The sequence below is a fragment of the Anser cygnoides genome, chromosome 1, assembly GCF_040182565.1.
Source record: "Anser cygnoides isolate HZ-2024a breed goose chromosome 1, Taihu_goose_T2T_genome, whole genome shotgun sequence".
Lineage (NCBI taxonomy): Eukaryota > Metazoa > Chordata > Aves > Anseriformes > Anatidae > Anser > Anser cygnoides.
In genome coordinates, this window is record NC_089873.1 from 64,732,386 (window position 1) to 64,755,444 (window position 23,059).

Here is a 23,059-nt window from a genome sequence, read left to right on the forward strand (position 1 = left end):
CTGCCCCTCCGCTCCCCTCGTGAGGGAGCTGCAGGCCGCCATGAGGCCTCCCCTCGGCCTGCTCTGCTTGGGGCTGAACAAACCAAGGGGCCTCAGCCGCTCCTCATACGTCTTGCCCTCCAGACCCCTCACAATCTGTAGCTCTCCTTTGGACACTCACTAATAGTTTAACGCCCTTATATTGTGGTGCCCCAGACTATAAACTGTACTCGAGGTGAGGCTGCCCCAGCGCAGAGTACAGCAGGACAATCCCTTCCCTCGACCGGCTAACAATGCCGTGCCTGGTGCACCCCAGGATACGCTTGGCCCTCCTGACTGCCAGGGCACACTGCTGGCTTGTGTTCAAGTTGCTGTCAGCCACAACCCCCAGATCCCTCTCTGCGGGGCTGCTCTCCAGCCTCTCATCCCCCAGTCTGTATGTATAGGCAGCGTTGCCCCATCCTAAGTACAGAATCTGTCACTTGCTCATGTTTCAATTTCATGCAGTTTGTGACTGCCTGGCCCTCTAGTCTGCCAAGATCTCTCTGCAAGACCTGTCCACACTCAAGGAAGGGAGTCAACAGTTCCTCTCAATTTAGTGTCATCTGTAAACTTACTTAGTATGCATATGAGTCCTGCATCCAGATCATTTATAAAAGCATTAAAGAGAACTGGTCCTAAAATGGAGCCCGGGGGAACCCCACTAGCAACTGGACACCAGCCTGATGTAACCCAATTTACTAGAACCCTTTGATCTCGATCCATCAGTCAATTATTCACTCATTGTATTACCTACTTGTTAGCTGTATGCTGGACATTTTGTCCAGAAGGATACTGTGAGAGACAGTATTGAAAGCTCTACTAAAATAACAATAAAAAAGACATCTACTGGCTTCCATTGATCAACTTGATGGACTACATTATTGTAAAAGGAAATTAAGTTCTTGATTTATATAAGACGGTACTTGTTCTCTGAAGTTCTTAATGTTATATAAGAACATTTAGACTAATAACATCATTTTTAGAACAACTGCCACTTGTTTTATGGTGGTTCATGTTTTGCAGAAAGAAGTATCAGGCATACATCAAACTCAGTGCACAGGTAGATGACAATGTTTGCAACAATAGTATCTGCAGCTAAATCACTGCTGACGTTATAAAGGAACCAAGCATTATTGAACTGGATGTCACTTGATTTAGAGGCTTGGGGCATTGCCTCATTGATGGCTGTGGGCACAAAAACTGTGTCTAAAAAGTGAAATCTTAGGTGTAAAGTCTTTCCTTCCTTTTTTTTTTTTTTTTTTTCTAGTGAATGTTGTGTGGTAAAGTGTGCAGTTTTAAATAGCTTATAAGCAGTAAGTGTAAAAAAAAATCTGAAAAATATTTTCAGATAATGTTAAAATAACTTTTGAGTATATTTTGTTCATTGGTATGTTTTACGTTACCAGCTCCACAAGACTGAAGTCCTTTAAACATTTAAGTTCTTGTACCATGGACGAATACACAGAAACAGAATAAATCAGAACTACTTTTAAACTATTCATAACATGCCTATTTTGGAAAAGGAAGTAGAGCTGTAACATTCTAGTATTTCTTTTATTTTTTTTAGGATGATAAATGATTCAAGATCTCTAAAAGGAGCAGTTTTCATTGTAGTCTTATTTACTATCTTAAACAAAATGCCAAAATGATGAATAATTCCCATAGTTAATAATACATACTTTTTACAATCACATTGTTTTTGTTTGATATATTTTGTAATTACTGATCACACTCTCTCCTGCTTTGAAGAGGAAATGAGAAGCTTGAAAGTACCTACAATTTCTTGTTAGATGCTGTAGTTAGATGCATTACTGGAGAACAGAAAGTTCTTGAGCAACACCGATCAGGTGTTCTACACCACTTCACGTGAAGACTATCACAAGAGCACAGTGTCTGATGTCTATGAATGCTTGCTTAGTGTAACTCATTCTTACAGGTAGCTTCTTTTTTGATTCTAAGCAGATACATTATGAAACTTTTTTTTTTTTCCTTTGAAATCCTTATAGTGTCAGATGTTTCAGCATTTTCCTTGTAACTAGTTTAGAACTTAAGTTATTTAGGGGCAGTAAAAGTGTTTTGGCAACTATTACCATATGGTAGACTTTGTTAGAGATTGGTATCTCCACTTTAACCAGCACTCCTGTGTATTCACCACTGTTAAGAGTGTTCTTTAGTGTGGGTCAGGTAGTACTTCCCCAACTGAGGGATGTACTGCTGCTTTCGTAACTGAGGAACAGTAATAAGAAATGACATTTTATGCTGTAATTGCAATGAACGAATGACATGCTGTCAAATTGTGTTCTTAAGGCATGGCTATGCTGCTATGGCAGGATCTTGTAATTGCCCTAGCATTTGACTCTTCCAAACCACAGGAAGCAGCCTTTCTGTTCTTTCCACCAGGTAACAGCACATCTCTGTCTTGTAAATGCCATGTAAAACTTCACCTGCAGAAGAAACTGAACGACTTGACTCAGTAAGATTGGATTAGTCATGAGGCTTGTTCAGCATGCTGTGGGGCTGGGAACTGCCCCTTCAGGAGCTATCTTACACCCGCCCAGATGTTTGCATCTTCCTTGGCTTCACCTGTTCTACGATTTAGGGGGAGAAACAGGAGGACAGAGGTGAAGAACCACAGAGGGCAAATGCTCCTAGTTACTGTGGTTTGTATATTCCTGAGCGGTTTTACACACAAACCGCAGTAACACATGGCAAGCTGGGGCTCACCCGCTGACACGATGAGGACAGGGGCCAGAAGCACATAGCCGGGGGCACGGTTTGTACCCCAGCCGCACATTTTGGGAAGCCCCTTGCAGCAAGCTGCCCCTGCAGAGGCTTCCTCGTGCAGCACCACGCACCTCGGCGACCGCACCGCAACATGGCCGCCCCTTGCGGGCTCCGCATCTGGCTTCCGTCCGTACAACAACATGGCGGCCCCCGCGCGAAGCCAGAAGGCGGCGCGGCGGCCGTAAAGCAGCGCCCGCTTCCCGATGCCCAGCTGTCGCAAACCGGTGAATGGCTGTGAGCGGCGGCGGGGGGCGGGGGACGCTAGCTCGGTCGCGGTCGCGGTCGCGGTGCGGGGGGGGCGGCGGCGGCGGCCCCGCTCCCTCCTCCCGCCCGCGGAGAAAGGGGCCGGGGGGGGGGCGAGCAGCGCGCCGACATGGACCCCAACAGGATCATCCAGGCGCTCAAGGGCACCATAGACCCCAAGCTGCGCATCGCGGCCGAGAACGAGCTCAACCAGGTGAGGGAGGGGCGGGCGGCACGGCTCGGCACGGCACGGCTCAGCTCGGGTCGGTACCGCACGGCTCGGCACGGCACGGCCCCGGCCCGCCCCCGCCGCCGCCCCCCGGCCGCGGCTCCGCACGGGGCCGCCCGGCCCCGCCGCCAGGGGCAGGGGCTGAGGGGGTCGGGGGCGCCCCCTCCTCGGCGGCCGGGGCCATCCCCGGGGTCCCTTCTCGGCTCCCCCCCCGGCCCGACCGCTGCCCCCCGGGGGCTGGCTCGGCCGGGGGAGGGAGGGCAAGCCCCCCGGAGGCGGTGGGGGTGGGTTTGGGCGGCGGTGCGGCCGTGCCGGGGGCTGTGGGTGCCCCCCGTGAGGTGCCTCAGCAGGACAGCGGGGGGCGGCTGGCAGGGCTGGCTGCTGCGGCACGGCGGCTCTCCTGGCTGAGGTCAGGGTTTGGGCAGCTGAGTGCAGGGTTTGGGCAACTCCGGGCTCCTCGGGAAGCCGCCAGTCCTCCCCGCAGCCCTAGGGCAGCTCGGTTAGCTGGTCAACGGGCGTCGGGGACGCTCGTGCCCGCAGCTAGATAAAACTGCAAAACTTCTTTCTTACTCGCCTGGTGGAGTTGCTGTAAAAAGCCCACAGCGCTTACTTTTGTCCCTACCGTAGAGGACTGGCAGGGGAATTAATGTCTGCCAGCAGCCTGTTGCACGGGGATCAAAACTAGGGGAATAAACCCCTGCGTGGCTGGCAGAGGTAGGACAAAGGAGCAGCTGTCTGCGTGCCTGGGTCCTGCTCCTAACGTTGCTGCTTTGCCATCGCTGTTTCCCACCGTGAAGCTCATCAAAAGTTAGAAAGTGTTCGTAGATTGCGATCCATAAAACCTTTCAATTACCAAGCGATGGATAATGCAGTTTTCATGAAACACCCAGGTTTTACTTTTAGAGTTTATCAAGAAAGGGTTGAAGTACAGATTTTCATTTAAAACAGCTGACACATTTCCTCTCTTCTGTTATAAAGAACAAGTCCTGAAATTCAGATGTGCCTATTGCTGCACAGGCTTCCTGTTGCTAAATGAAGCGTGATGTATGTGACTGATAAAGCGCACCGATGCGGTGTTGGGGTTGATACGACTCTTGGAGGAGTGGAACAAAAGTGCACCTGAGGAATGTTGCTAACGTGGGCCTTTGGCATCTTGAACCCTTTCAGTGCTTTTGAAGCAAGACTTCAAAGTGATCTGTCAGACTTCCACGTATATGATGATAGTGCTGACACGTAGCTGTGTTCCTGCGTGTACGGGAATCCAGGTGCTGGTCTAGTTTTTCTCTTGTTCTAGCAAAGAAACTAACCAACTAGCCAACCAAAAAACCCTCCCTCCAACAATAAGCACTCGAAGTAGTAATACAATGCTTGTCCAAAGAGAACAGGGGTCACCTTCATTCTGTGCAATAACGTGATGCTGCTCCTGATAAACGCTAAAGGATACTGAAGTAAACATCTTCTGTGCCACCCTGTCTGCAGTGTGCATTTGCCTTCAAGCTTGAGTCAAGGTAGTGACTGGAGTTTCCCACAGAACTGAAACCCTTCTGTTACTCTTCCACCAAAATAGTGTCTCAGTGTAGATGCTTCATTGCTTGTACTGATAGAGAGCCCTTTAGCAACGATCTCCTAATGGTCCTGACTCTGTAATTCACTTACGTGCAGAATGGAGTTAAAATGAATGAAAACTTGTGTACCTGTCAAAAGCCCTGGGATGCCTGAAAGTGCTTCTTTCTCTTCTGTGTGTTCCTGCACCTGTATAAAGACAGAGCTAAATCAATGAAGTTGCTCTCTGCCTTCTGGATTATCATCTAATTGCATTTAGAAATGAAATCAAGGCTACATTTAAAAGTTACTATTTTTTTTTGGCCTTTATTATTTTTACTGGAAGGCTGTTTGTGAGCTTTCTACCTCCAGGAGCTAGAAACAAATGTCAGTTTCCAGCCTAAACTAATTATGGCCCATTTAAGATCGATTTGTGTCAATGTTGGTTCTTAACTAGAACAGGTTTCTTGGTACCTACTCTGACATGTTTGTCAGTGCCTGACCCCTACCAGCTTGTTTTCCTTTGCCTCAACAAGCTGTATTTCCTTTGCCTTATCATAAAACTGGATTTTTGAAGTCTAATAACAAGAGAGCACAGCTCTTCTCTGTACTTCCCTTTGAAGTAATCTTTCTTGTGTAATCTGGTCATCTGTGTTTGCAGCGTGCCAGAAAGTCTCATGCTCAATGTCATTAATACCTCATTTTATACATCCTAAAGCTACAATTATCTTCATGATCAACACTTAACATCCCTCTTATCATGTAATATACCAAGGCCCTTTTATCCCGTGGTTGTTCCTCACTAACAAGCCTCAAGCTTTTAGGAGAAATTCCTATTATGCCTTAGTGCATGGCCGTGTACTTTGTCCTATTACTCCATTGCGTTTTTGTTGCAGCAGTTGTAAAGATAATTCAGTTCTTTGTAGGATTTTTCTGATCTTTCTCCTCTATTGATGTATGCTACTTCTGTGTCATCAGCAAATTCCATTTCTCTCGGTGCCCTGAGCGCAAATCTAAGTGTGAGGTTGGTCTAAAATGTGATTCTGGATAAACTGGAGCAGTAATTTCCTGCCAGGTCAGTCATGTCTATCAAGTACCTACTGTCACTTCCCTGTTAACCTGTTATTTCCCTTAGTGTACACATCTCTCCAGCTCACTCTTTTTCTTTCTTTTTTATTTTCCATTTTTTTTCCTTCAGCTCTGTCACGGCATAATTGGCCTGCACTTTAGGATCATATTTTTCAATCACCCTGTCAATTTTCACAGCAAAGAAAGATACTGAATTTCTACACACCATCTTGTTTGCAATGAGATTTTTTCATATCAGTTTTAGGCTCTTTTTCTTTCTAGGTCTGTCTCATGAACTTTAGGGACTTTAATGACTAAATACTGCTTTCATGTGCCAGTTCTTGGTATAGCTACCTACAGGGGGCCTACAAGAAAGCTGGAGAGGGACTTCTTACCAGGGAATGTAGTGATAGGACAAGGGGTAATGTCTTTAAACTAAAAGAGGGGAGACTGAGACTAGATGTTAAGAGGAAATGCTTCACTCAGAGGATGGTGAGGCACTGGCACAGGCTGCCCAGAGAAGCTGTGGCTGCCCCATCCCTGGAGGTGTCCAAGGCCGGGCTGGATGGGGCTTTGGGCAGCCTGGGCTGGTGGGAGGTGTCCCTGCCCGTGGCAGGGGGGTGGGACTGGGTGGGTTTTAAGGTCCCTTCCAACCCAAATCCTTCAGTGACTCTGATTCTATGTTGTGGAATAATGTTGTCTGGTTATATGAGCATGCAGTATCATTTCTGACTGATTCCTGTTTATATAAGATCACCAGTACAATTCTTATGCATTAAGCTTAATTGGCTCAATTTGCCGTAATACATTTATTTGGTCTGTGACAAAGTGGACAACGTGAATAGAACTGCAGGCGTGCAAGTGCTTGTTTAAATATTGAGGAAGAGTTGCAGAATTTGACTTTGACAGGAACTGAGAAGCGGTGCAGGGAGAAGAGAAAGAAATGTGAGAAGATTGCCCAAAAGCAGAGGAGTCCTGACTAATGTTGGGCTTCCTTTTATTTCTTCCCTATCTTTGGTGAGTTGGCTGTCAAAGTATGCAGGGATCTTAAGGCAGTTGGTATTGAGTGCCGTGTTATCGAGGGAGGAATCTCAGGTATTTTTATTGAGGAGCAATTTGATGAGGAAGCTGACTTGCATGAAGGCACGAGCCTTTCTGTGGAAAGCGGCGTGTGGTTGACCCTGGATGAATTTGGCAGTGGGACCAGCAGAGGAAAGCAGCTCGGGTAGGTGTTCTTGTACGCGTTTATTTTCAATTTGTGTGGAGAACACTGTGTTTTCCCTTCCCTAAATGAGGGCTTTGCATGTAGGCAAGGAAAGAAGAAAGTGTCTTTTGAAGTTCTAGTTTGTTTTAACAACCTGTGACTGCCAGCATAAAAAAAAAAAAAAAACAAAAAGAAAGTACTGTTAGCAACAGCAAAAATATGCCCAAGTGTGACAAATACTGATGGAGTTTCTAAGTAACGCATTTTAAGTGCAGAGCAAACAAAAAATAAAGCTTAGATAACTGAGCATTCAAATCAGATGCGTGGAAGCCTTAAAATAATCTTTGCAAACAGTTAATTGCATACATATTCAAGCTACAATTTTTTTTGTGTTTATCTTGCGAACAAAGATGTAGTGCCTTGATTTCTCAGTTGAAGGGATGAAAAGCGATTATTTTGTGCCATACTTGCATTCAGAGGAGCTGAGAAGGACGTGCTGTTTGCCACTGGTGGAGTAGGACGGCTCGCCTTGCAGAACCCAAGGGAAGGCTTGGTTTCTCCATGTCTGTTGTTCCAGAGCATCCCCCTGTTGTTCTGCAGAGGAAGAAATACCTTCCCATGCCACTCTGCACTCAGCCACTCTGGCTGCTCTCAGTGCAGCAGGAAGATTTACTGAAAAATGTGGCTATTTCAAGCAAGACACAAGGGTGATGCTTATTGTAGTAAGTTTAATAACATGTAATGCACGATAACCTGGGGTCCCACGTGAAAGCTAGGTGTGAAGAGTACTTGCTTCAGTAGGATCCATTTGGGGAAATCTTAATGCATTTTTCCTGCTTATCTCTCCTTGTATTCTGGTTCTGTGAATGTAACTGTATTCATCTTGCTGTTTCTCAGTGGCTTTTCTGAGGCTTTCTTGGGTGCCTTCTGTTCTATACCTAATCAAAGGGATGAGGAAATAGGCAAGAAAGGATGTGTCCTCTGATGGTTTGAGGAGTGGAGCAGTGATGCTGAGGTGGGGAAGAAATGCATGTTAGGGCAAAGGAGAAAGGACAAACGGGGCAGGTGGATGTACAGCTGCAGCGCGTGGATCCCGAGACTGGGCTCAGGTGGAGCGAGGCGCATGGGGACGTGCACATCTCCTTCCTTGGTCACTGCTGGAAGTTTACCCAGCTGTATCTTACCAGTGCTTAGCTGTATGCCTCTTCTGGTTAAGCTGCTAGCCTTGCACATCATTGTATCCTATCTTCTTAATCCCAATGGAAATGAAATGTGGGTAGCTGTTTGTGGGTTTTTTTTTTTTTTTTAGTGACCTGTGATTAATGCAAGGGCTGTCAGTATGTTTTACACAGCTTTAAAATAATCGTTGTTCTTTGTATTTAGTGAAAGTTTACTTTTCAAAAACTTCCTTTTACTTTACTCAGTTTGTAAAAGTTCACGTGCAGCTCTCACAAGTGTCTTGCTGAACCCGTCCAGCTCTGCAGACTCTTCATCTTCTTCCATTTACACGGAGCCCATCTAACAGTAGCTCTGCCCCAGCACACAGAGCACCTGCAGCTTTTCCTGCTGCTTCCACGGGCCTGCTGGATGGTTTTCCAGAGCAAGGGAGCGAAAAGGATCGATCCCAAGATCACAATTAGCATGACAACGAAACCAATGGGAATGTGCTGGTATAGGAAAAATGTTGCTGTGTGCGGCTTTTTCAACAGTCCTCTGTTCCCAAAACTGCAAGCAGAGCATTGTTTTCCTGACCGGTTTGCTGCTGCGCAAGTGAGCAGCGTGGTATTTGAGCCTCACAAATGTAACACAAGCAGGTGCCTTGTTTCTAAAAGGGACACACAATCTCTGTTCATCTCTAACATGTTCGTGTCTCTGATACCAAAGAGAAGACGAAGCTGTGTAAAAATGTGAATTGTGGGGTGCAGTGAGGAAACGAGCGTTTTTAATAGTCGCAATATAAAGGTAATAGTATAGAACAGACAGATTTGGTGGGGACTGGATGCTGTGCTCCTGTGATCTCTGGGGGGTGTCAGTATTTTGGGTGGCAGGAAGCCGCACAGCATTGTGCCGGTGGGAGTGGGGCCTCCTCGGAGACCCTGCGCAGCCCGTCTGCGTAACGCGCCTCGTGTCACGCCCGGCGCTGCAGGCCGCTTGCCGCGCAGGCCAAATGACCCTATTTGTGGATATCCTGGCCCCATTTCAAGGCTAGCGGTTGTGTGCCAGCATAAGTGGTACCAATAAAGCTTCCTGGAGTAGCTGCGACTTCGGTGTAAATTCAGCAAAAGCTGTTTATGCAGGGAAAGAGAAATAATTTGTGCTGTTATCACTGCGTCCATCCCAAATGTGATACCAGTGGGATTACTGCCGGAAAATGCAGCAACGACAACAAAACAACCCCCCAGAAGGCTGCATTCCTAGTCAATGTATTTTTAGTGGTACAAGCTGCATGTAGACTCCCTCTGAGGACAACATATCAGCACTATTTAGAGGAAAAAAGCCTCTCGGAGCTCGCACACGTTCTTGGTTTTCTGTGCTGCCGCGAGGCCTCGTGCTCTCCTCACATCCCTGGAGCCTCCCTCAGCCCCGCGGTCAGAGCTCCCCGGCGCTGTGAGGGGCTGTCTGCTGGCAGTTAAAGGCCAGCCTTTGGCCTCCGGTACACTTGATACAAAAGGTGATTTTTGGAATCTGGCGTGCTTCAACCAGTTGGCATTGAAAGCTGGCGTTTCAGCATGCCTGTAGGTAAATGGAGCTCCTGTGCTGCCTGTTAACAGCTTTTGCTTTGCTTCGAGCGTTGCTTATGGGTAATTAAAGTTTACAGAGAAGGCGACTGCAGCAGAGTATGTTTCTGATTTGCCATTACTGCTTTTATCTGAGTGCTCAGATTGCTCTATAAACATCAAATGAGGCTCTGAACACAGTGGGTTAGAATTACGCTACAATTACAATAAGTAAAACGAGGGCCACAAAGTTAAGTGATTTGGCAAAATTGTTGAGTTGTGCTGCCGCTGTTACACTTAGGCATCGTGAAAGCACTGTAGTTTTACCTCATTATGGAGATGTTAGATCAAGAAATTGGGTACATGCACTGCAGAACGTACCACTTACTTCACAGCTTTCGAATGAGGCAAAGTTTCTGGGAGGTTGTAGTATACTTGCACTGAAAGCACTGCTCTGGAAATAACCACAGGACTGCCAGACATAATCTGGTTGGAAAGAAATACTATAAAAGGTAAAATAAGAAAGTGTATGTCATCTAGCCCCCAAGAAACATCTCTCTTTGAACATCAAACATGGATCTGAGTGATGAAAGATCAGACCTGCCAGTAACTACTGATGTTGCCAAGGCTTAGTGGTAACTGCACCATGCTGAGTCAACGATTCTTCACGTTGGAGGACCCCTGTCGAATGACAGCAATATAATGCTATCAGATTTTCACATCTTTTAAATCTGACGTGCTTTGCTCAGAAGTGCAGTGAGCATTGTTTTCTCTTTGAATTTTTTCAGCTGTGTGGCTGATGTAGTGTTTGAAAAGTTCCCGGGAAAGCTGTGGGTTTTGAAATGTTATCTGTCTACACTTGATTTTAATTAAAAATGGTTATTCCACCGTTTATCCTCAGTTGGTATTTTTCTGTTATGATGCACTAGGCATCTAGTCTGTTAAAATATAGCTGTATAATAGATGGCTTGTTTGACTTATGAGGTTAAGTTAAATAATTCACTAGATGTATAGAGATTCTCATTATGCATTCTCAGAATGATTTAAATATTCATTATCACTAATATCTGTTAGAGAGCCTTGTCACATTACTTATTCCTCCCATGTGCCATTATTTGCTCAGCTTTTTCAAGTAATTCTGTAGAACACTGCTGATTTGGGTAAATCCATGTGCTAAAACCTTTCATACTTCACAAGGAGAGTCAAAGATTTCTACAAAAACCTTGGTTTCTGTTCTTATTCAGCTTTCGGTAATACAGTCTTCTTTAAACATAGTGACTTGCTAACTGTGTTTTATATGTATTTCAGTCCTATAAGATCATCAATTTTGCTCCAAGTCTACTGCAAATCATAGTATCAGATCAAGTTGAATTTCCGGTGCGTCAAGCAGGTGAGATAAAATCCTTGTTTCATTTTCTTTCAATAGAAAGTTAGTCTGTTAGTTATTTCAACAGAGTATTGAGCTGCTGGTAAGTAAGAAAGTTCACATTTGTTCTGAACATGGAGATGGCAAAGTGCAGCAGGGAAACCTTTCTGTCTTTGCCACCTCTCTCCTGTATGAAGATCAGATAAAAGCATGGGTATAGGGTTGAGTCCTACTGTGGCTTCCCTGTGTTTATAGTGATCCCTACTGGAATGCTGGAATACTGATACTGAAAGAGAATGACTTTTGCTCAAAACTGAGTACCCAGGGAGCCTTAGATATTCTTTCTTCTGGTGGTGAAGAGATATCGAAGCCAAGACATGAAGATATTTGAACAAAAAAGGGGATCTCATTTGAGTAGTAGATTTGAATCCCTTTTCCTGGAAAAGTCAAAGTTTCTGAAAATGAAAACAGTTTGTAGGTCAAAGGTAGCCACATATGCTTATTTGGTATCTGTGGTGTCCACTCACAAAAATAAATGTGAAGGAAGGTCACGTTACTGCTAAGTTATAAATTTGTAGTCTGAGCATGTCTAGAAGGATTGCTTAACTATATATTTAATTTTGGGTGCGGTGATGCAGTTAACTTCAGGGTATACATTTGTGTAAGATCGGTTTCTAAATTCTCATAATCTATTTTAACTACTCCTATACAATGTTTTCTTTTTTCTTTTTTTTTTTACAGAGTTGTAAAATACTCAGCTTTTTCCATAAATTGATGATTACTGTTTCATTCACTGCTCTGTTTCTATCGTATGGAACAGCATTTCCCATTGAAGCACAGTGGTGGTTTTTTTTTTTTTTGTACAGATCCTATTAATCCCCTGAGTGTGTTGAAGCATGCTGACATATGCTGTTTGTCATGCTGGCGTGTATATTTTCAAAGATAATCCAACTTTGAATGGCATTGTTAAACCATTCTATGGTAAAGTTTGATGCTTAATCTAGGCTCCATAAGGTCATTTTCATAAATTAATCTCTCATTTTATTATCATTCAGGGAAAACAAAACAAAACAACAAAAAAACACAAGTATGTAGAGGTTTTTTTGGTTGCTGTTCCAGAATGGAGTTATAAAATAGAAAACATTTGAATTTAGTTTCTAAATCAACAGATTTCCCTGAAATTTCCCTGAGAATTTGTACACTCTTAAGACCTATGGACAAAGTAAATTGAAGTGTTTGGTCTTTCTGGACCTGTATTATATTTGAATGTTCTGGCGTTTCATAGTCAAATAATTGTTTTTCCTCTTGTTCCTATAAAATATTTTACAAACTGCATGCTTTCCTACTTTGTAACTTGTTATGACAAAAAAATTGTACCCAAGAATATCTTATTTATACTTTAAAACCCTAGTCAGTAATCAACCTAAATAATAAAGGGATAAGAGTCTATTAAGAACATTACTTTAACGTGTTACACCATATTTCCTATGTTTTCTAAAGAATGCCTACAGGCATTTCAATACTGAGGCATAAATGCTGCTTATTTTCAGTGGAAGATTAACTTTATTTTTCATGTTTTTCCATGTGAGACAGAAGGGAACAATTCTGAGGGATTATGCGAAATCCTAGTAGTGAGATAAAGCTTAGGGAATTCACAACACACATTTCTGTTTGAATAGAAGGAAGGCCATATGCCAGTTTCATACTGGGCATTTCCCCAAGCAGAGGATTCTCTCTGCGTGCACAATGATTTGTTTACATGAGCCTTACAAAACTTCCCTTACTGAGCTTGAGTTGTTATTTTAGAGATGAGTAAAAATGAAGATAAGATGATGTTTGTTTGCTTGTTTAGAATGATAGCGTATTATGCCCATACACAAGACTGTTGTAGTAAAGAATGTACTCCAGTAGAAGTTGACTGAAATACTGTCCTGCTCGGTTTGGGACCAGACACTTGAGCCCAGTCTCGTCTGTTATGATTTAAAAAAATATATATATATATAAAAAAATGTTTTTTTTTGTTTCACCTGTGCTTAGTGCTTAAAATTGTTACAAACCCATGCAGGAGGTTTTAAGTTGTCCTTTCTGCTCTTTGTTGTGCTTTCAATTGTACTACATATTGAGCACAGAGTAATGTGAGGATACTTCAAAATTAAATTGAATTTATTATTTCCACATGGCTTATTCGCAGCTGCCATTTACCTGAAGAACATGGTGACACAGTACTGGCCAGACCGTGAACCACCTCCGGGAGAAGCAGTATTTCCATTCAACATTCATGAAAATGATCGTCAGCAGATTCGTGATAACATTGTAGAAGGAATAATTCGCTCTCCTGACTTAGTGAGGTATTTTTCTGCTATGTAGAGATATTTCTATAGCTCACGTTTTTAGGTTTACCAGTCCAGATGTGTGAGAATCTCAGTTTCTTGGGAAATGAAGTGAGTACTTCTTTTGAAAATGTGATAATAATCAATTTTACCATATGTATGTGTACTTGTTTCTCAGAAATGTATTTACCTGGCTAAGAGCACTGTGATGTGATTTATTCTCTTACAGTGTAGTTTAAAGCATCTTCTAAAACTTGCTGTAGTGACAGCCTGTCTATATGGCCGATTCAGGGCAGATATTATAGAGGGCTGTCTATAACACCGAATTACCTGTTGAGGCAAATACTTCCCAAAATCCATTTTTTTCTAATACCTCTTTTCTCAGTTACTTTTCCAATTTTTGTGCGTCATTCCAGCATTTAAATGCGTGTTGTTATTCTTGGTTGTAAGATGTTAAAAGAATGAAAAAATGTTCTCTGTTTTTCTGGAAGAATAAGTAAGTTTCACAGATTTATTACAATCTGTCATTGTTCATGGCTTTAATTAAAATGAATCTGGTAAGAGTAGGTTATGCTGTGGCGTATAGATGTGCATCTTTGAAAAACAGATGAAATTCTTCCTCTCCTCTCCTCCTTCTTTCAACTGGCTAGGTGCCCGAAGATGTGTTTTTGGCCAGTCATCCTACCAAGAAGAGTAGTGATTGACTATAGATTGAAATTATGGTTAGGGAAAACATTTGATTAAAACAAACAAACAAACACTGGAATACAGTAGGATGCTCTAGCATTGCTCTCAGTGAATATCTTGATGCATAGATCAGACAAACACTTGACAGGTATCCTAGTATCTTGTATCCTGCACCAGTACAAGCGAATGAACTAAAGCATTGTTTCCAGTTCAGCTTTTCTAAGTCTCTGACTTAGGTGATTAGAATCCCTCCTTAGAGAGCTCCTTGCAAGGGTTGTGCCACAGTGTAAGGAAGCTTATGTTGATTCTGTGATAGTGTAATAAGGGCGTGTAGTTGCCCACCTCATCATGTTGTAATTACCAAGGCTAGGTTTATACAAAAGAGCACAAAATAATGGAGCTTTGAGGAGTTTTTTTGCAAACTAGTTCAGGCATCTTTTCATAACATGATATTCAAAATATCTTGTCATTACAATGACCATGTACATCTAAAAGGACTGTTGAAAATCCTCAGTAAAACACCTCGAATAACATAGAGGGTTTCTAAATACTGACTAAGAACTTGTCTTTGACATTTTTAACCTTTGACAAATTTACATTTACTAGAACTTTACAGACTTTACTGGAACTAGTCTGATGCTGTGATACTGGTATTTTTCACTGTTTGCTTGTGAGAATAAGGGAGGAGAAGGAACCAAATCAGCAGCAAGGACAAACTTCAAGGGCTTGAGGGGGAAGGTAAATTTGTACAAAGGTCAAAATATCGAAGGATTGACAGCACCTTATTGAACTACTTGGTGATAGTGGCTCCTTAAGTATTGGACTGCAAGGAGCACCAAATATAAAAAGAAACAATATTTACTGCAGACTTTTTCTTTCATTCCTTAGCAGAGCCAAGAGCAATTACAGTTTCTAGTTTAGTGCCTCTCAATCTTTTTAGTCACACCTCACATCAGTCAGTTAACAATCCTGTCTTGCCACACCATTGTGAGTGGCTTCAAAGACTCTGTGGAGGGAGAGGAATGATACAACATTTTACCTCATTTGCTTTGCCATATGCTTCAGAGGTTGTGAAGTGCTGTTTGGGAAGATACCAGGAAAATTATCATGTGATGAGGACCCTCTGGCTTGGATCATAACACAAACCAGTTTTGTTTAATAAAAATGTACAAATTTGTTCTTTTGTGGTTGCTTTCAACCTTGTAAGTATTTAGAAGTATAACCACTCATTTTCAAAGTACAAAGCTAGCTGGTTTCATGAACAATTAATTGCTTTCAAATATTGTCTGATGGCTGTAGAGAGTGAGGAGGAGCAGAGGAAAGTAGTTAAAATATTCTGAAATTAGTTTCTTCCTTAAATACCATGAGATTTTTTTTCCTTGCTTTTCTTCTATCATCTTCCAGAACTCTTTCAATGTTACCAAAATATGTATGAAAGTTATGATGCAATATGCATATTGTAGCCATTAAACCAAGATTTGGGATCTGTCCTTTAATATTAAAGACCGTGCCATGACCTTATTTACTTTCTAAGGTGTTTCTTTTTCTCTCCTGCTATAGAGCCCAGCTGACGATGTGCCTCCGCGCTATCATTAAACATGACTTTCCTGGCCATTGGACAGCTGTTGTAGACAAGATAGGCTACTACTTGCAGTCTCAGAACAGTGGGAGTTGGCTCGGGAGCCTCCTGTGCCTATATCAGCTGGTGAAGACTTACGAGTAAGTCGACATCCAGAAGTAGACAAGGACTCAGTACTTTAGTTCTCAGTTGATTACTGAGAGTGACCTTCTTAAGAGCACTGGCAGTTCTACAAGGAATTCAGCTAGAGGATGAGAATTAATAATTGTCGTATGCTTCCTTTGCTGTAAATAATTGAAAACTATTCATCATCTTTATATAATCAGTGAATTGAAAGCAGAGATTTCAGCAATAAATTGTATGAGTTTACTGATATTTTTTTTTGAGGCTTTGTACTTCTGATCTGATTTAACCCATCTGTGGAAAAAGTGCTTAGATGCTTGTAACTTCTTTTGTTTGAACATTCCCCAAATGCTGGAAATATGAATGTAAATTACTTTCTACTTTTATGTCATAATACAGTACCCTCTGTCACATACTCCTATTGCATATTGTTATCTGTACCGTCCTCCTGATCATCTAAATCCAGAAAGCATAAATTAGCAGAAGTGTAGTGAACTGTCTCATTTAGAAAAAAGTATCTGGTGTTAGGAATATATTTATAAACCACACAAAAGAAATGTAAATAGAAAAAGAGAGAATCTTACCAAAAGAATGGAGTTGCCTTTCCCTTTCAATGGCTGTTCACTCCTGTTTGTTCAGCATCCAACTTGGGTTTGGCATTGATACAAACGTCAGAGAAATCCAAGTCCCTGCTGTTGTGACCTTACAACTCAGTAGCAAAGAACATTTCTGTAAGATTCTATAACATTTGTTGTTTTTCACTTCTCTATTTATATATGTTAGAGATTTTCTGTAAATTATTGGAACTACAAGATGGGTGCTGGAGTAGGGACAGTGAATGAGTGAGTGCTGGATATTTTTCAGAGTACAGTAATTAAATCGCTGGTGAGGAGAAGGCATTAGAATCTCTAGTGTGTAGATCCTTGACCCACATTTTTGTTTCCTTTGCAGATACAAAAAAGCAGAGGAGCGAGATCCCCTCATAGCAGCAATGCAGATATTTTTGCCCCGGATTCAGCAGCAAATGATCCAGCTTCTGCCTGATAATTCCCATTACTCTGTACTTCTTCAGAAACAAATCTTAAAAATCTTCTATGCTCTTGTTCAGGTTGGCATTTGTGTACAAGAAAAACAGAATTTTTACATTGCTCAGCACAGCAGTCCCCTTCAGTGCACTCATGGGTGTAAACTCATTGAGTAAAAATACTAATTTGGTTGTGAAAAGTCATTTTCAATAAATAGCTTTTATAAAAATGTGATTTTTATAATCACATTAAGTAGATTTGTCTGCTTAAAAACTGGTCACATGATCCCCAGGATTACATTTTTAATGAACCTAAGTACTTCTGTGCATCCTGTATGTAAGCATGTTGGAGAAATATTTCTGTATTTATAAAGTCACACGTAGTTGATATAAACTGAGTATCCTAACTGTGCTGTTTAGCCTCTGAAAGTGGCAGTAGTGCATATTGTGGTATGGCTATCAAATAGTGCACTTCAGGTGGTGTTTCTCACTTTCTTTCTTCATCATTTGGCAGAAATTATTTGCATTTATTATGCATTTTCAGAGAATATGAGTTTGGTGAAGAAGTACTTTCAGAGAATGAGAAACAACTAAGACCCTACATTGTTACAGCCTGAAAGATCTTACTGAGCATTAAAAAGCTTGTTATTTTGTTATTAGACTGGGGGGGGAGAAGGAAAGGATAAAAAATGATCCCAAGATCCTATTTTATTTTTCAAAAAAGTGCCTGAATATTGTCACTTTGCTTTGGATTTTATAGAGAGGTAGGATTTACTAGATAGTTATTAAAAGTACATTTCTCTTACTAAAATGCTCTTGGTTTCCCCACATCCTCCAATATAGCCATTGTTGTGGTCTGTAAAACTCAGCTGGACTATTTTGAAAGAACAGGAGGAAACAAAAAGAATTAGCAAGTTCTCGAGCCAAGGAACTTTCCTCAAATAGTGTCCAATCAGAAGTTTCTCTGTCAATGATACCAAGAAGGTTGCAGTTTTAGTAGTAACGATATCTAACCTAATTTAAATTTTACTTAGAACCTCATCTTCCTGGGAGTGTAACAACTATAGAAACATCTTCTGCCTTCTTCAGGAAAAAAAAATAAATCAGTATTTAATGACCATGATGTTGTTGTTTTTTTCCTTATTTCAGTACGCATTGCCACTCCAGTTGGTGAATAACCAGACTATGACCCAGTGGATGGAGGTCTTCCGTACCATCATTGATAGAAACGTGCCTCCTGTAAGGTTTACTAGTGTAAAGACCTCTGATATTTGTGTGTTGGCATCTGAGGAACAGTCAGCGTAAAGATTTTTCTCAGGGGTCTTTTTTTTTTTTTTTAATATGTCATCTCATCTATTTGAGATTCTTATCCTTAGAATAGGTGTTGTTCTGACAGAAATGCAGGAGAGTCTTGTAAGCTATCAGAGTTTTGCTGTCTGAGGTAGTATTAATATGTGAACTCCGATCTGAGATATTTTGGAAGTTTCCAAATATTTTAGCCATTTTCTCTCAAGAAGAAAAAGCTCATCACAAATCTATCATTTGTTTCCGTTTCTCTTTTTCTTTCTTCCATCTTCCACATCTCATGAAGAAAAGATGAAAAAAGTAATTAAGTATGTGTGCATGCATGGGTGTCTCTACAACAACAACTGGCATTTCTAAAATTTTTTGATATTTATTTCACAAGTGTAACATTGCAATGCAAAAGCTATTAAAAAATATGGTTATGTTATATAAATTTGGAGGAGTAGTGTTAATTTTGCTTAATTTTTAAGCAAAAGTGCACAGTACTGTGTGTTATCCAAGTATATATGGGAGTTTCATTTTTTTAAACATGCATAATTTTGAAAATTAAAGTACAGGCATAATACAGCTATTGCACATACACAGTTTATATTGACCAATTAAGGTATTTTTAAGTTTCTGATTGTTATATAACTGTTAACAGAACCAAAGCTTTAGTCAATGCTGTGAATTTGTATTAGCTTACTGGGTGAGGAATGTGTAAAACATTATTTTTCTCTCAACACTACACAGAGCTAATTCAAAATACATGTATTTATTTATAGGAGACTTTGCAAATTGATGAAGATGATAGACCAGAGTTGGTGTGGTGGAAATGCAAGAAGTGGGCATTACATATTGTAGCTCGTCTTTTTGAACGGTAACAAACTAATTAAAAATGGAGTTGGGTTTACAAATCTTGTTAACATTGCTTATGGTGCTGTTAGACAAGACAGTGGAGTTGATTTAGCAATTGATTTAATGTGTTCACCAAAGAGATGTTTCTGCTGCTGTTCTCCACCTTGCACTGACACATCCAATGGTTTGAGGTTTTAGTGAGATGATTTGGCTTTCTAAGCCAGCGGGAAACTAGCCAGAAAAAGTATATACATATATATATATAAGTGTGTGTGTATAATATATATATATTATATATATATATTGTTTTTGTACTGCGTTCAGCTACAACTGCATGTATTCTTGAATACAGAGGCAGAGAAAGATTTGAAAAGAAGTCCAAACACATGGAAGTTATAGAGCTTATGACAAGATGCATCTTTATTTACTTGACTATAATATTGTACCAGCTGAGAATCTAAGAAAAGAAAAGGGAAGTGAGGCATTATATGAGGAAGCATTAAGTGAGGAAATAATGACTTAGTAGGATATCTGTGGAAAAGGATTTGTTGAGGATGGGAGGCTACTCAGAGTCCTTGGTGATGTAGAAAGTACTGTGTTTTCTTGACACAGAAGACTCTTCACAATGTAAGTATCTGTCTTCTCCTTGTTTTAAAGGTATGGAAGTCCGGGAAATGTAACAAAAGAATACTTTGAATTCTCAGAGTTTTTTTTAAAAACATATGCTGTGGGCATACAGCAGGTAAGCACAGTTCGTTTGTTTCTGAATTAGATCGTTTTGGCTGAACACAAAGGTATTGCTTTTCAATAAACAGTGTGTTCACAACGAAGTTCAGGAAACAAAACTGAACAGAATAAGGCCAATTTTTCATTGTAGTGATTGAGAAATTCTTTAGAACTCTTCTTAGTGTCATCCTTAAATGAGGTATAATAACACAAATTTTCAGCAATTCAAAAAAACCCTGCAGGAAAACTCTCATAAAAGGTGAGTGCTTATAAAACAGTGTTATCATCATGTATAAATACTCTCTGTGTAACTGAGAGAAAAGAAATGATGCATGGGTTTCACATCACAAAGGGATGTATTTTCAGGTCGCTCTTTAGAAAGTGATTTTGCAGCAGACAGCTAAGGAACACTAGAGTCTGTCCTATTTTATGTTAGGAAGATGTAATCAGATTAGAAGGTGTCTGGAGAATATCAGTAGAAGTTATTTCATACCTGGTAAGCATATTTTATGAAAACAGGGCAAAAATTCACAGTTTACAAGAAAACTGTTTTTGTTGGGGAATGCTTAGTATTTGTATTTAATGTGGCTTTCTGGAGACAGTTCAGTTTTGGTAAAGTTGCACAGAAGAGAGGCAGTTCCTGTCAAGAGTTTTTGCAATTTTTTGCCAGCTTAATTGTGGGCATCTGGGAACATGGGCTTCCAGACTTCTAACATCTCCCTGGTTTGGTGGAATGGCTATAGCAATTGGGTGCTTGGAAGCCCCGAGTGTGGCAGTTCACAAGATCAGATGTTTCTGGTACAGCTCCTCCTGTTTCTCATCCAGCCTGCTATATGGATGACTGGGGGTGGTATTTCCCAGGCTTTCAACTTTTCAAATACATCTCTTGAGTGTCCAGGCATTTGGGTTACATATTCCAGACAGACTTCTAAGAAGTCTGGAGAGTGCAATACACTTTCCTGCTCATAGAACCATAGAATCTTTAAGGTTGGAAAAAAACTCCAAATGAGGAGGTATCGAAGACCTTACAAAAATCCGGAAAGACTACGTCCACCACCTTCTTTTTATCCACTGAAAGGTTGACTTCATCACAGAAGGAGATCAAATTACCAAGGCAAGATTCTCCCTTTATGAACCCATGTTGGCTATGCCTGATAATCAAGTCAGATTTAAACTAGCTTTCAAAATACAAGGATTGTCTGTAAAACAAAATTACTTTTCTCAATCCAGTTTGATGGAAAAAAAAAAAACCAACACAAACAAAACCAGCCAAACAAACAAAAACAAATAACAGTTTATCCATCAGTGTATCAATGCTGTATAAATATGTGAATGATAAGAACTAAAGGATGGTTTTGGTGAGACTGTAAATATTAAATAAAAAGGAGGGGGAAGCAATCTAATATAAATTCTAAGCTCTTTGCAATGATTAATTTCTGAGTGGAGAAATAGCTTTCCATGGGCAGCTGTCATTTGCGATAGTTAAAGCTTATGTTTGATGAAAGACTACGACGTAGCAGAGAGCCGTTTAGCTTGAAAGATAAATGGTCTGGAAGATCTGCATATTTCTTCAATTTCTCTCTTAAATGCTGGTTTGCCACATTCCACTGCATAGTTAGTCTGAATGCTATTGTGAATATTACATTACTTTGCTTTTGTTACTTTTTTATCAGTTGTTCAGTTGTTAAATGTTTATATTGTGCTAGAGTCCATATGAAATATAGACAATCTTTGCCCAAAGAGATTATTGGGAGAAAAAAAAAAAAAAAAAAAGACTAAGGTCAGACTTAGTTCCCCTAAGGGAAGGAATTATGTTCAAAATAAGATTTATTGTAGTGTTGTTGTTGTAAAGAATTCTGAAGTCGAGTTGTCCTTCTGAAAATACGATTCAAATATTTTGTCATGCATTTTACTTGATTTTTATTGTTATTCATGTATGTGCCAAGTCTTTACACTTACTAACATTCAGTAGTTCATTTGCCATTAGTCCAGATTAGTGGCTTTGTACTGTAAGATTTTCTTCGTGGGTGAAGTCTTTATAACGAAGAAGCATTGTGTAATAGAGTTTGTAATAGCATGCGACATGACGCTATCTGAGTGTTACAACGGACAATTGAAGTTAACTTTTTTGCATCTCTTCCAATTAACAGATTTAGGTGTTAACCTAATTTTCTTTTCTTTGGTTTAGTATCTCTGTTCTTACCACTCTTCTTCTAAAGTCATTTGTCTTCTTCAGGGGCCTGTCTGTTACAAATGAACACAGACACCATTTGATTTAGAAGCCAAACAGTTTGAAACTCTCACTGTTCCTTTACTGTACCTATTCCAAATTTTGCTCAGGCCTGTGTAAACTGTGAGTCTGTGAATACTGAAGTATGTCTTTGGTTTACAGTCATAAGTGATCACATCTAATGACCTAGTCTAGTGGTAAAATGTACATAAATGCTTGCATGATCAGGCCCTTAATGTTTAAATGATTTCTGACTTTTGAGTAAAAGGCCTTACAGCAATTACTAACACTAGAACTTCTGTTGTAAAACTGTTCTGTCCATGCTGGAATTCACTGAAAAGGTGCTTTGCGTATCTGTGCAAGAGGGCTAATTTTCCGTCTGCATTTAAAAATATCAATTCATTATTTCCTTAGGTTCTCTTAAGAATCTTAGACCAATACAGACAAAAAGACTATGTTGCACCACGTGTTCTTCAGCAGACGTTAAATTATCTGAACCAAGGGGTGATACACTCTGTAACATGGAAGCAAATGAAGCCACACATACAGGTCAGTGCATAAAATCCAGTCATAAGCACTGCGTGTCATCAGGGTGATAAAAGTATATATTTTTCTCAATTTTAAACGTTTCATAAATCTTTCATGCAGCGATCAACCTCGATGAAAAATAGCATTCCTACACTAAAGCGGTTGTTTTTTACAGTATTATGACTAACTTTTATTGCAGATATTGTGAACTCAAAGATACTGTTCCGTGAGTTCTTATTTTGCTGAATTCTGCCAGAAAGTCTTAATGTTCTGGCTTTTATTTGTTATTAGTGTTCAGAAATGACTATAAGTTTGGAAATTAATAATTGATTGCAGTGCAAAGACAGTCACCAAAGAGAATATCAACTATGAGGAGCTGAACTCTGTTTTAAGAGCACGTTTTATAAATATATGTAAGAACATGTGAAAAGTGATTTTCATACTTTTTTTTTCATGTTGTAAGCTCCACTGTTGTAGTCAATTAATCTCATGAACATTATGGGAAGGGTGCTGAAA

General features: G+C 40.6%; 1 protein-coding gene across 2 annotated transcripts in view; it reads left to right on the forward strand.

The window, feature by feature from the left end:
- Positions 1-2,993: 2,993 nt before the first annotated feature.
- Positions 2,994-23,059, forward strand: part of IPO8 (importin 8) — a 48,085-nt gene continuing 28,019 nt past the window's right edge. Inside the window, exons 1-9 of one of the 2 annotated variants that reach the window (XM_048080075.2) lie at positions 2,994-3,029; positions 11,117-11,198; positions 13,366-13,522; positions 15,752-15,910; positions 16,845-17,001; positions 18,067-18,156; positions 18,987-19,081; positions 19,717-19,801; positions 22,430-22,564. In XM_048080075.2, coding sequence (XP_047936032.1) covers positions 3,009-3,029; positions 11,117-11,198; positions 13,366-13,522; positions 15,752-15,910; positions 16,845-17,001; positions 18,067-18,156; positions 18,987-19,081; positions 19,717-19,801; positions 22,430-22,564 — 981 coding nt within the window. In that variant the 5' untranslated portion in view covers positions 2,994-3,008. The other variant, XM_066998574.1, reaches the window with a different exon arrangement.